At 41.1% G+C, this 12,001-nt stretch overlaps 1 protein-coding gene across 1 annotated transcript in view; it reads left to right on the top strand.

Moving 5' to 3' along the window:
* Positions 1–11,800, top strand: part of LOC139249351 (insulin-like growth factor-binding protein-like 1) — a 75,453-nt gene extending 63,653 nt beyond the window's left edge. The window contains exons 3-5 of the mRNA XM_070872333.1: positions 3,319–3,435; positions 4,963–5,080; positions 10,980–11,800. Coding sequence (XP_070728434.1) covers positions 3,319–3,435; positions 4,963–5,080; positions 10,980–11,017 — 273 coding nt within the window. The 3' untranslated portion in view covers positions 11,018–11,800. The remainder of the gene's footprint in view (positions 1–3,318; positions 3,436–4,962; positions 5,081–10,979) is intronic.
* The last annotated feature ends 201 nt before the right edge of the window (positions 11,801–12,001 follow it).

Raw genomic sequence — 12,001 nt, 5'->3', positions numbered from 1 at the left:
ACTCACATCTGGAAAGGGTGGTAGAGGCACATTTAAAAGATACTTGGATGTGCACTTAAAGTACTGTAACCTACAGGGCTACGGACCAAGAGCTGGTAAGTGGGATTAGGATGGGTGGCTCTTGGTCGGCCGGCGCGGACACGATGGGCCAAAATGACCTCCACCCGTGCTGTAAATTTCAATGATTCTATGGAAAAGGAAATCTGCTGTCCTTACCTGGTCTGGCCTATATGTGATTCCAGACCCACAGCAATGTGGTTGACTCTTAACTTCCCCCTGAGTGTATGTATGATTTTGTAAATCATAGCTAAGACATGTAAAGAGAAATAGGGGAACCGGCAGTTGACACGTTGCATTTCACCTGGGTGTGTACAACAATGTCACTTAAATTGGTAATTTTCGGTGTTTCATTAGATCCAGCATATCCTTGATCAGAATGTTTGCCATTTAATTTAATTTGGTAAGTAGGGGCACAATGTTTTGCCTGCTACCATGCAACTAATTCTGGCCAAACATCTCCTAGGATGTCAATCTGAGACTCGGTCAGTTGATCATTATCCATTGGACAGTTTCACCTAATTCAATCATTCCACTAATATAAAAGCGCCGACAGAATCATTTCTTCGATATTTGTTACATTTTTTTTTCATCAAAAGGATTTGGAAACGCGTTATGTCTAAGTGCTGTGTTTGAAATCAAAGTTTTTTTTAAAAAGCCACAGGCAACAGGTATTGAAAGTGTGTATTAAAACTGGACAAGCCAGTTTGTGAGATTACAGCTCATGCTCTATTTTGATACAATGAAGGTCTATTGTCTCCTCCTGAGCCCATTGACCAGGATGACCACTATTCATTTTGAGAATAGTAAGAGATGTTTTCTTTGAACCTGCATCACAAAAGAGAAGAGATGGTGGTTTTATTCATGAGTCACCAAATTGGAATGAAGTCACAGTAACACCCCTATTGCTGGCCTGAAACCAGACTAAAGAAGAAAAGGACACAAAATATATATATTTTAAACAAGATACTGCAACTTCGAGGCTGGGGGCCCAGAACTGGAAGATAAAATACAGGAGATCAATTTTTGCAGTTAGAAGTCTAGAAAGAACATAAGAAATAGGAGCAGGAGTAGGCCTTTTAACCCATTAAGCCTGCACCGCCATTTAATAAGATCATGGTGATCTGATCATGGACTCAGCTCCACTTCCCCGCCCGCTCCCCATAATCCTTTATTCCCCTATTGCTCAAAAATCTGTCTATCTCTGCCTTAAATATATTCAGTGACCCAGCCTCCACAGCTCTCTGGGGCAGAGAATTCCACAGATTTACAACTCTCTGAAAGAAGAAATTTCTCCTCATTTCAGTTTTAAGTGGGCGGCCCCTTATTCTGAGACTGTGTCCCCTAGTTTTAGTTTCCCCTATGAGTGGAAATATCCTCTCTGCATCCACCTTATCGAGCCCCCTCATTATCTTATATGTTTCGATAAGATCACCTCTCATTCTTCTGAACTTAAATGAGTATAGGCCCAACCTACTCAACCTATCTTCATAAGTCAACCCCGTCATCTCCAGAATCAACCTAGTGATCCTTCTCTGAACAGCCTCCAATGCAAGTATATCCTTCCTTAAATGCGGAAATCAAAACTATACGCAATACTCTAGGTGTGGCCTCACCAATACCCTGTACAGTTGTAGCAGGACTTCTCTGCTTTTATACTCTATCCCCTTTGCAATAAGGCCAACATTCCATTTGCCCTCCTGATTACTTGCTGTACCTGCATACTAACTTTTTGTGTTTCATGCACAAGGACCACCAGGTCTCTGTGTACTGCAGCACTTTGTAATTGTTTTCCAATTAAATTATAATTTTATTTTCTATTTTTTCTGCCAAAGTGGATAACCTCACACTTTCCCACATTATACTCCATCTGTAAAATTTTTGCCCACTCACTTAGCCTGTCTATGTCGCTTTGCAGATTTTTTGTATCCTCCTCACAATTTGCTTGCCCACCCCTCTTTGTATCATCAGCAAACTTGGCTACATTATAGAAAGGTAATTGCAAGAATAAGTCAGCCCATGGAAGTGACAAGAGTGTGTGGTTTATTAACTTTTCCAATTTTTTAAAGGACGGAAGTGAGATTGAGTGAACCAAAGATATTAAGGGATATGGGTCAATGGTGGGTACATGGAGTTAGGTTGCAGATCAGCCATGATCTCATTGAATGGTGGAGCTGGCTCAAGGGGCTGAATGGCCTACTCCTACTCCTATGCTCCTATGAAGTAGGATTTGTTTTAACTGTTACTCTGTACATTCTCTTGCTATCTGTAAAATAAAGCAGCTTAATAGATTTGTATTTGAAAGAAAGACTTGGATTTATATAGCGCCGTTCACAACCACCGGATGTCTCAAAGCGATTGACAGCCAATGAAGTACTTTTGGAGTGTAGTCACTGTTGTAATGTAGGAAATGCGACAATCAATTTGCACACAAGCAAGCTCTCACAAACAGTAATGTGATAATGACCAGATAATCTATTTTTGTTATGTTGGTTGAGGGATAAATATTAACAAGAACACCTGGGATAACTCCCCTGCTCTACTTTGAAATAGTGCCATGAGATATTTTACATCAACCTGAGAGAACAGACAGGACCTCAGTTTAATGTCTCATACAAAAGACAGCACTTCCAACAGTGCAGCACTCCATCAGAACTACACTGGAGTGTCAGCCTAGATTTTTGTGCTCAAGTACCTGGAGAGGGACTTGAACCCACAACCTTCTGACACAGAGGCGAGTGTGCTACCCACTGAGCTACAGCTGATACTTTGGCCTCATTTCACTAACAGTGCATCTTTGGAAAAATTGGAGAAGCACAATTGAGGGCATAATCCATCCAGGTTGGATCATGAGGGGTTCTAATTGTTATATCCCTGGGTTGCATTACGATATGATTAGATATTGGATAGTATGGGCAGACTCCTGTTTCCTGAACATAAGACACTCAGACTGCTGATGGGAGAGAGTAGCACCACTGTACCCAAGAGAATATCTAAGGCAGGCCCAAAATATGTAACTATTATTATCCATGTTCTTACTACCTTATTTTTTTTAATGTAAATTTATAAGCCCTCAAAGCCAGGTACTCAGTGGCATTGTCTGGTGTGAATTATTGTCATATACTTGGGATCATGTATATCTTTCTGTTCAACCATTATTGCAGAATCCCATTGTGATGTTCTGTAATGTATTAGTGTTTATTATTTATTTACTGGTCTCCTTTATCATTTAACTGTTGTTTACTGCTTTGCTGCGAGCAGGTGACTGAGTCCCCCAAGGGAGTAAAGCTTTTGGAAGAGTTGCCTGGAGACCGGGTGAATATTGCGATTCAGGTTCGCGGTGGACCATCCAAACATGAAAGCACAGGATGGGTTTTGGTAAGAAATAGGTTTTACACACAGAGAGATAAGGTGGCATAGCCACTGGGTGAAGGCAGAGACAACCATAACAAGGTCAAATCTTTCCCCATATTGGCCGTGGTAGAACTTGGCAAAGTTATACTAGAGTATCAATGCACAACGGAATTGTCAGTGAGATACATCCTTCCATCAATATTGGCTCGCAATTTAGGGTAATCCCGGACACCCAGCGGGAAGACACATTCAATGGGAGCATGGGTCAGATCTCCCTTCCTGCTTGGAGCCTAGGAACGCTGCATTAATTAACTTTTATCTGTGAGAGGGAGTCCAGCAGGTATGAGAAGTGACAGCTAGAGGTATTTTGTGCAGACTATTTTGCATTGCTTCAGAATGTTAAGGTGCAATGATTTTAGAGTTCTTGATTAAAGGGGTAGGGAAATCTAAGGGAATATTTTTACTTAAAGTACATCTCATTTTTTATATAAGAAAAAGTAACTTGCCTTAAATTAATTTGACATATTCTTGAAAATATCTGTTTTTCCACTTGCCTGGTTGGGGCCCCTCCCCTCCCCGCTCACCTGCTTAATAAACTAATAAACTACTACAATATCCTACACCTGGGAGCTTTGTGCAAGGCTGATGTTGCAAGCAATGACAAGTAGCACCGAGCTTTCTGGAAGGTCCCACTCAACACACAGACACACACACTGCAATACTCCATGTTCTCATGTAATCACTCACATACAATGCATGCAGTATAAGTTTGCTATTTTCTTTTAAACAGGAGGAGTTTTTGCCCTTCTAACAAATCTTAGAACATTCACAAAATCACAAAGTCATAGCTGACTATTTTCACTGTTATGGCCCCACAGTCTAACAGGATGATGGCATGAAAGCATCACTCAAAGCTGTACAAATGGCCTATGATCACACACTATTTCTTATGGATTTAAAGGATCACAAGTTCAATATTTTCCAAATCCTGCATTTCCTCTTCCTGATGGTACATGGCTCTGAATGCCCCACTCTGATCCCTCTCCATAATCTAATCTGCGAGCTTCCTTTGAATAAAGTGCAGGGCATGGAACATTTTTCACAAGATAAGCTCTCCAAAACTGGCCAAGGGCTTCTCCTACACATAACTCCCTTTTACATGTTGTCAGAAAAATATGGAGGCACTGCACTCACTAAAGAAACTGATCAATTCGGAACCAGTTGGATGCTACAATGAGGGGACTTTAAGATCTCTCTGGATGGATAAATTTAGATGCTTTTTTTTTCATCAGTAACAATCTTATGATGGAAAATAATATCAAAGGTTTCCACTGGTCATTGCCAATACTGTGATTGTCACAACTTTTTTATTATTGTGTATAGGCTACACACAATGGAGGGCAGTGTTTAGGTCGATTGGATTGACCTTTGTCCTTGCAGACATCCAGGCATCTTTACAGTTCTAACTCCAGTAATTCTTGTTTCTACATACTATATATATATTTTTTATAAATCAACCTTTGTTTTTCAAAATTCTTCCTTGTAACTCAGATTAATCCACTGACGAAGGAAGATGAAGGTGTCTATCAGTGCCATGCCAGCAATATCCTTGGAGAGGTTCAGACAGAAGGTACAATCAAGGTCACGGAGAAAGCCGCTAGAACTAAAGGTACGATTAACACCCGGGAACGTAATAAATGAGCAGTAATCTGCTAGGATGCCGCATTTCATTAGTCTAACCCTATAAAATCTGCCAGGGTATGGAGGGAAGTAAAGGGGCACTGCTCCATCGAATTTACTTCAGCATTACACTAGAGTTCCAGCTGAAAGGTTTAGAGATGGAGGTATCTCCAGTCAACGGAGATTGTTGAAGATGACATTTAAGTATGCTTGGTTAGATTCTCAACCTCATACTGCCAGGTACCTGCACGCGCCACACCATGGATAGCATTAGCGCCTCTGGATTGTGGCTCTTACAGGAGGTCGAGGAGGAGAAGGATAGGATGCTTGAGAGCAGCATGGACAGAGAAGGCATATTATCAGGAGATACCTCCGGCACTGGAAGAAGATCAGCTTCCCTGGCTAGATTAAGGAGCAATTCATTAAGAGGCTCAAACTTAGCAAGACAGAAAATTACAGCCCACAGCCTCATTAGCAGAAGCAGTGCTGTTGCATTCCACCATCAGCATGGTAAAGTTGACAACAGCACTGAATGTGTACATGGCTGGCTCATTTTAGATACCTATCGAACATTTCCTGTGTGTTGCATTATTGTGTAAGGGATTTCACAGAAGGTCTTTATTGGCAGGCAGTAACATACATACCCCTTTTAGCACTGACCCAAACCAACAGAAGAAAGTCAATATTTTCAGTTGTAGCTTCCCCGGTGCATCGTGTACCTATCATAAATCCAAAGGTCTGCATAAATTAAAAAGGATATAATTTACTTATGGACACACTTATTTGCACTAGCAAAATGCTCTGATTGGCGCACCATGATCACATGACCTAATTGCTGATTGGTCCCCTTGGAGGATAAGACACACCAAGCAGTTTCTCTGGAATGTGTAATTAGAACTGCCCAGCCCAAGTTCTCAGTGACATTGTAAAGTGTAATTCAGGCCATTCTGACTGCTGTCTCCAGACAGCAGAGAGCTTCCCCATCCCAGCCGAAGTTCCTGATCTTACACCCACTGCAGCTCCCCCCCCCCCCCCACACCACCACCCCCCCATAGATGAGGCATAAGAACAGAAGAAATAGGAGCAGGAGTAGGCCACCTGGCCCCTCGAGCCTGCTTCGCCATTTAATAAGAGCATTGCTGATCTGATCATGGACTCAGCTCCACTTCCCTGCCCACTTCCCATAACCCTTTACTCCCTTATTACTCAAAAATCTGTCTATCACCGCCTTAAATATATTCAATGGCCCAGTTTCCACAGCTCTCTGGGGCAGAGAATTCCATAGATTTACAAACTCTCTGGGAGAAGAAATTCCTCCTCATCTCATTTAAATGGACGGCTCCTTATTCTAGAAACATAGAAACATAGAAAATAGGTGCAGGAGCAGGTCATTCGGCCCTTCGAGCCTGCACCACCATTCAATATGATCATGGCTGATCATGCAACTTCAGTACCCCATTCCTGCTTTCTCCCCATACTCCTTGAGCCCTTTAGCCGTAAGGGTCACATCTAACTCCCTTTTGAATATACTTAACGAACTGGCTTGAACAACTTTCTGTGGTAGAGAATTCCACAGGTTCATAATTCTCTAAGTGAAGAAATTTCCCCTCATCTCGGTCCTAAATGGGTTACCCCTTACCCTTAGACTGTGACCCCTGGTTCTGGACTTCCACAACATCGGGAACATTCTTCCTGCATCTCGTCAGGATTTAATATGTTTCTATGAGATCCCCTCTCGTTCTTCTAAATTCCAGTGAATATAAGCCTAGTCGATCCAGTCTTTCTTCATATGTCAGTCCTACCATCCCGGGAATCAGTCTGGTGAACCTTCGCTGCACTCCATCAATAACAAGATTGTCCTTCCTCAGATTAGGAGACCAAAACTGTACACAATATTCAAGGTGTGACCTCACCAAGGCCCTGTACAACTGCAGTAAGACTGCCCTGCTCCTATACTCAAATCTTCTCGCTATGAAGGCCAACATGCCATTTGCCTTCTTCACCGCCTGCTGTACCTGCATGCCAATTTTCAATGACTGATGTACCATGACACCCAGGTCTCGTTGCACCTCCCCTTTTCCTAATCTGTCACCATTCAAATAATATTCTGCCTTCCTGTTTTTGCCACCAAAGTGGATAACCTCACATTTATCTACATTATACTGCATCTGCCATGTATTTGCCCACTCACCTAACCTGTCCAAGTCACCCTGCAGCCTCTTAGCATCCTTCTCACAGCTCACACTGCCACCCAGCTTAGTGTCATCTACAAACTTGGAGATATTACATTCAATTGCTTCGTCTAAATCATTAATATATATTGTAAATAACTGGGGTCCCAGCACTGAGCCCTGCAGCACCCCACTCGTCACTGCCTGCCATTCTGAAAAGGACCCGTTTATTCCTACTCTTTACTTCCTGTCTGCCAACCAGTTCGTTATCCACGTCAATACATTACGATCAATACCATGTGCTTTAGTTTTGCACACTAATCTCTTGTGTGACCTTGTCAAAAGTCTTTTGAAAGTCCAAATATACCACATCCACTGGTTCTCCTTATCCACTCTACTAGTTACATCCTCAAAGAATTCTAGAAGATTTGTCAAGCATGATTTCCCTTTCATAAATTCTTGCTGACTTGGACCGATCCTGTCACTGCTTTCCAAATGCTATTACATCTTTAATAATTGATTCCAAAATTTTTCCTACTACCGTTGTCAGGCTATCTGGTATATAATTCCTGTTTTCTCTCTCCCTCCTTTTTTAAAAAGTGGGGTTACATTAGCTACTCTCCAATCCATAGGAACTGATCCAAAGTCTATCCAAAGTCTATCGAATGTTGGAAAATGACCACCAATGCATCCACTATTCCTTAAGTACTCTGGGATACAGACTATCAGGCCCTAGGGATTTATCAGCCTTCAATCCCATCAATTTCCCTAACACAATTTCTTGACTAATAAGGATTTCCTTCAGTTCCTCCTTCTCGCTAGACCCTCGATCCCCTAGTATTTCCAGAAGATTATTTGTGTCTTCCTTCGTGAAGACAGAACCAAAGTATTTGTTCAATTGGTCTGCCATTTCTTTGTTCCCCATTATAAATTCACCTGATTCTGACTGCAAGGGACCTATGTTTGTCTTCACTAATCTTTTTCTCTTCACATATCTATAGAAGCTTTTGCAGTCAGTTTTTATGTTCCCAGCAAGCTTCCTCTTATACTCAATTTTCCCCCTCCTAATTAAACCCTTTGTCCTCCTCTGCTGAATTCTAAATTTCTCCCAGTCCTCAGGTTTGCTACTTTTTCTGGCCAATTTATACCTCTTCCTTGGATTTAACACTATCCCTAATTTTCCTTGTAAGCCACGGTTGAGCCACCTTTCCAGCTTTATTTTTACGCCGGACAGGGGTGTACAATTGTTGACGTTCATCCATGTGATCTTTAAATGTCTGCCATTGCCTATCCACCATCAACCCTTTAAGTATCATTCGCCAGTCTATCATAGCCAATTCACGTCTCATACCATCGAAATTAACTTTTCTTAAGTTCAGAACCCTAGTCTCTGAATTAACTGTGTCACTCTCCAACTTAATGACGAATTCTATCATTTATGGTCACTCTTCCCCAAGGGGCTTCGCACAACTAGATCGCTAATTAATCCTCTCTCATTACACAACACCCAGTCTAGGATGGCTAGCTCTCTAGTTGGTTCCTCGACATATTGGTCTCGAAAACAATCCCTTAGACACTCCAGGAAATCCTCCTCCACCGTATTGCTACCAGTTTGGTTAGCCCAATCTATATTTAGATTAAAGTCACCCATGATAACTGCTGTACCTTTATTGCACGCATTCCTAATTTCCTTTCTGAGACTATGTTACCTAGTTTTAGTTTTCCCTATGAGCGGAAATATCCTTTCTGCATCCACCTTGTTGAGCCCCCTCATTATCTTATATGTTTCGATAAGATTACCTCTCATTGTTCTGAACTCCACTGAGTATAGAACCAACCTACTCAATCTATCTTCATAAGTCAACCCCCTCATCTCCGGAATCAACCGAGTGAACCTTCTTTGAACAGCCTCCAAGGCAAGTATATCCTTCCTTAAACACAGAGACCAAAACTGAACGCAGTACTCTAGGTGTGGCCTCACCAATACCCTGCTTAGTTGTAGCAGGACTTCTCTGCTTTTATACTCTATTCCCCTTGCAATAAAGGCCAATATTCTATTTGCCTTCCTGATTACTTGCTATACCTGCATACTAACTTTTTGTGTTTCATGCGCAAGGACCCCCAGGTCCCTCTGTACTGCAGCACTTTGCAATTTTTCTCCATTTAAATTATAATTTTCTTTTCTACTTTTTCTGCCAAAGTGGATAACCTCACAATTTCCCACATTATACTCCATCTGCCAAATTGATGCCCACTCATTTAGCCTGTCTATATCCCTTTGCAGATTTTTTGTGTCCTCCTCACAATTTGCTTTCCCACCCATCTTTGTTTCATCAGCAAACTTGGCTACATTACACTCAGTCCCTTCATCGAATTCATTAATATAGATTGTAAATAGTTGAGGACCCAGCACTGATCCATGTGGCACCCCACTAGTTACTGTTTGCCAACCAGAAAATGACCCATTTATTCCAACTCTCTGTTTTCTGTTAGTTAGCCAATCCTCTATCCATGCTAATATATTACCCACAACCCCGTGAACTTTTATCCTGTGCAGTACCTTTTTATGTGGCATCTTATCGAATGCTTTCGGTAAATCCAAATACAGGTACACCACATCCACTGGTTCCCCATTTATCTACCCTGCTCGTTACATCCTCAAAGAACTCCAGCAAATTTGTCAAACATGATTTCCCTTTCATAAAACCATGCTGACTTTGCATGATTGAATTATGCTTTTCCAAATATCCCGCTACTGCTTCCTTAATAATGGACTCCAGCATTTTTTCAACGACAGATGTTACGCTAACTGGTCTATAGTTTCCTGCTTTTTGTCTGCCTCCTTTTTGTAAATAGGTGCTTACATTTGCAGTTTTCCAATCCACTGGGACCGCACCAGAATCCAGGGAATTTTGGTAGATTACAACCAATGCATTCACTATCTCTGCAGCTACCTCTTTAAGAACCTAGGATGTAAGCCATCAGGTCCAGGGGACTTGTCCGCCTTTAGTCCCATTATTTTACCAAGTACTACTTCATTAGTAATAGTGATTGTACTAAGTTCCTCTCTCCCTAATATATATGTCATTTAACATTAATTTTAATAATCGTCAAACTGGACCTTGACCCGAGAAATGGTGACCTTCCTCCTTTCGTGTAAAATGGAAGAATGTTTATTTAGATCTGTAAATACCCAGTCACACATGGAATTGGGGCAGCACACAACTTTGAAACGTGCAATTTGTGGGGAAGCAATTTTAATGGCCACTCGCTAATTAAGGAGAAAAACACACATTTCCACATTTTTGGTTGAAGTTGGATTTTTCTTTGTCAGAGAAGTGTGTGAAACCCATCACCACGGTGGGAAGGATTAAGTGAAGGCAGGGCTGGTTAGGTGAACAATCCCACTGTGACTGTGCCACAATTAATGCATCAAAATCTATCCATTCAAATCTACTTTATGTCTAGTGTTTTCGCGTATGAAGCTATATTTAGCACGCATCAAGGTGCCCTACATTACTCAACCAAACAATATTAAGAAATGATTCTACATCTGGAGTGAAAGGCTACATTGAATCAAAACCAGTTAACTCTTGGCGTACCCGAGATCAAGGAATAAACACTAAGTTATATCCTCAGCATTGTCTGGGAATTTCCACCGATGTGCTGCTCGTTTCTTTGACATGCTGTTTAATTGACTGGTTGTCATTTTTTCAGGTAAGAAGAAAGACGGCCTTCAAAAAGAGGAAAACTAAACTCTGACTGACTCCAAACGCAGTCACCATCGACTGCTCACCGATAAATCCTTCTACTGCTTTTTAGGGTTAGGTAAAGGTGCAACATAATTGACTGAATTGCAAACGATGTATTTTGTACCAATTTCTTCTACTTTTGTAAAATTTTTATGGTAACATTGGTAGGTACGGTATAAAATGATTGTCATATGCAAAGTCTCCAGGGTTTAAGAATGCAATTGTCCTAGATTTGTGTAGGGTAGGGGGTGGGGTTGTGAGCATTTAAATCTCACAGCAGCTGTATGCAACGTGGAGACAGGGTGTAATATGGGCACACCATAACAAGCATACTTAGTTGTAGTAAATTATTTTGTGCTACATTAACTACATTTTAATCTTCCAGCAAAGTTCCTGGTACATTGTTTAACTCTTAAACCACACAATAGGCTTGTCGTCTTCAGTGCTGCCCAATAATAGTCTTTGTATAGATTTCATTAAAAACTGTACTTTTATATTTTTTAAGGAATTTTACCTTCTATTTTACTGAACTAACAAGGTGGAAATTGTGCAACTACTGAGTTCCCCTCCTTAATTTTAACGGAAAACACTACTTGCGAATAGATGAGTACTGGATAGTTCTGTTACTGGCAGCAACCTGCTGTAACTAATCCAGCATGGAGATTATCAACAAGAACTGCTGAAGCTATGTGAAATATAACTGCTGTATGCATATCAATTCAGCCATCTTTGTTCTGTATTCTTTACAAAGTGTTTTAATAAAAATCTTTTGTTCCTCTTCAAAAACATTTCCCTTTTGTTACATCTTATTTTTCAAGTCCTTATGTGGTTCCCATTTTCTCTCCTGGCAGTGACTCTTGTCTCCTCCAGCAGAGAGAGAAGAAACACAATGGAAGGCTCTGCTCTTTGGCTGTTACCAATTTAATATATTTAGCCTAACACTCCATCACAAGAAAGGATCTGCCTTTCTTTCCGAACACAAAGTGA

The sequence above is a fragment of the Pristiophorus japonicus genome, chromosome 2 (assembly GCF_044704955.1).
Source record: "Pristiophorus japonicus isolate sPriJap1 chromosome 2, sPriJap1.hap1, whole genome shotgun sequence".
In the NCBI taxonomy this organism is placed as follows: Eukaryota; Metazoa; Chordata; class Chondrichthyes; family Pristiophoridae; genus Pristiophorus; species Pristiophorus japonicus.
Note: the sequence above shows the minus strand (reverse complement) of the source record. Positions and strands in the feature narration are given on the sequence as shown.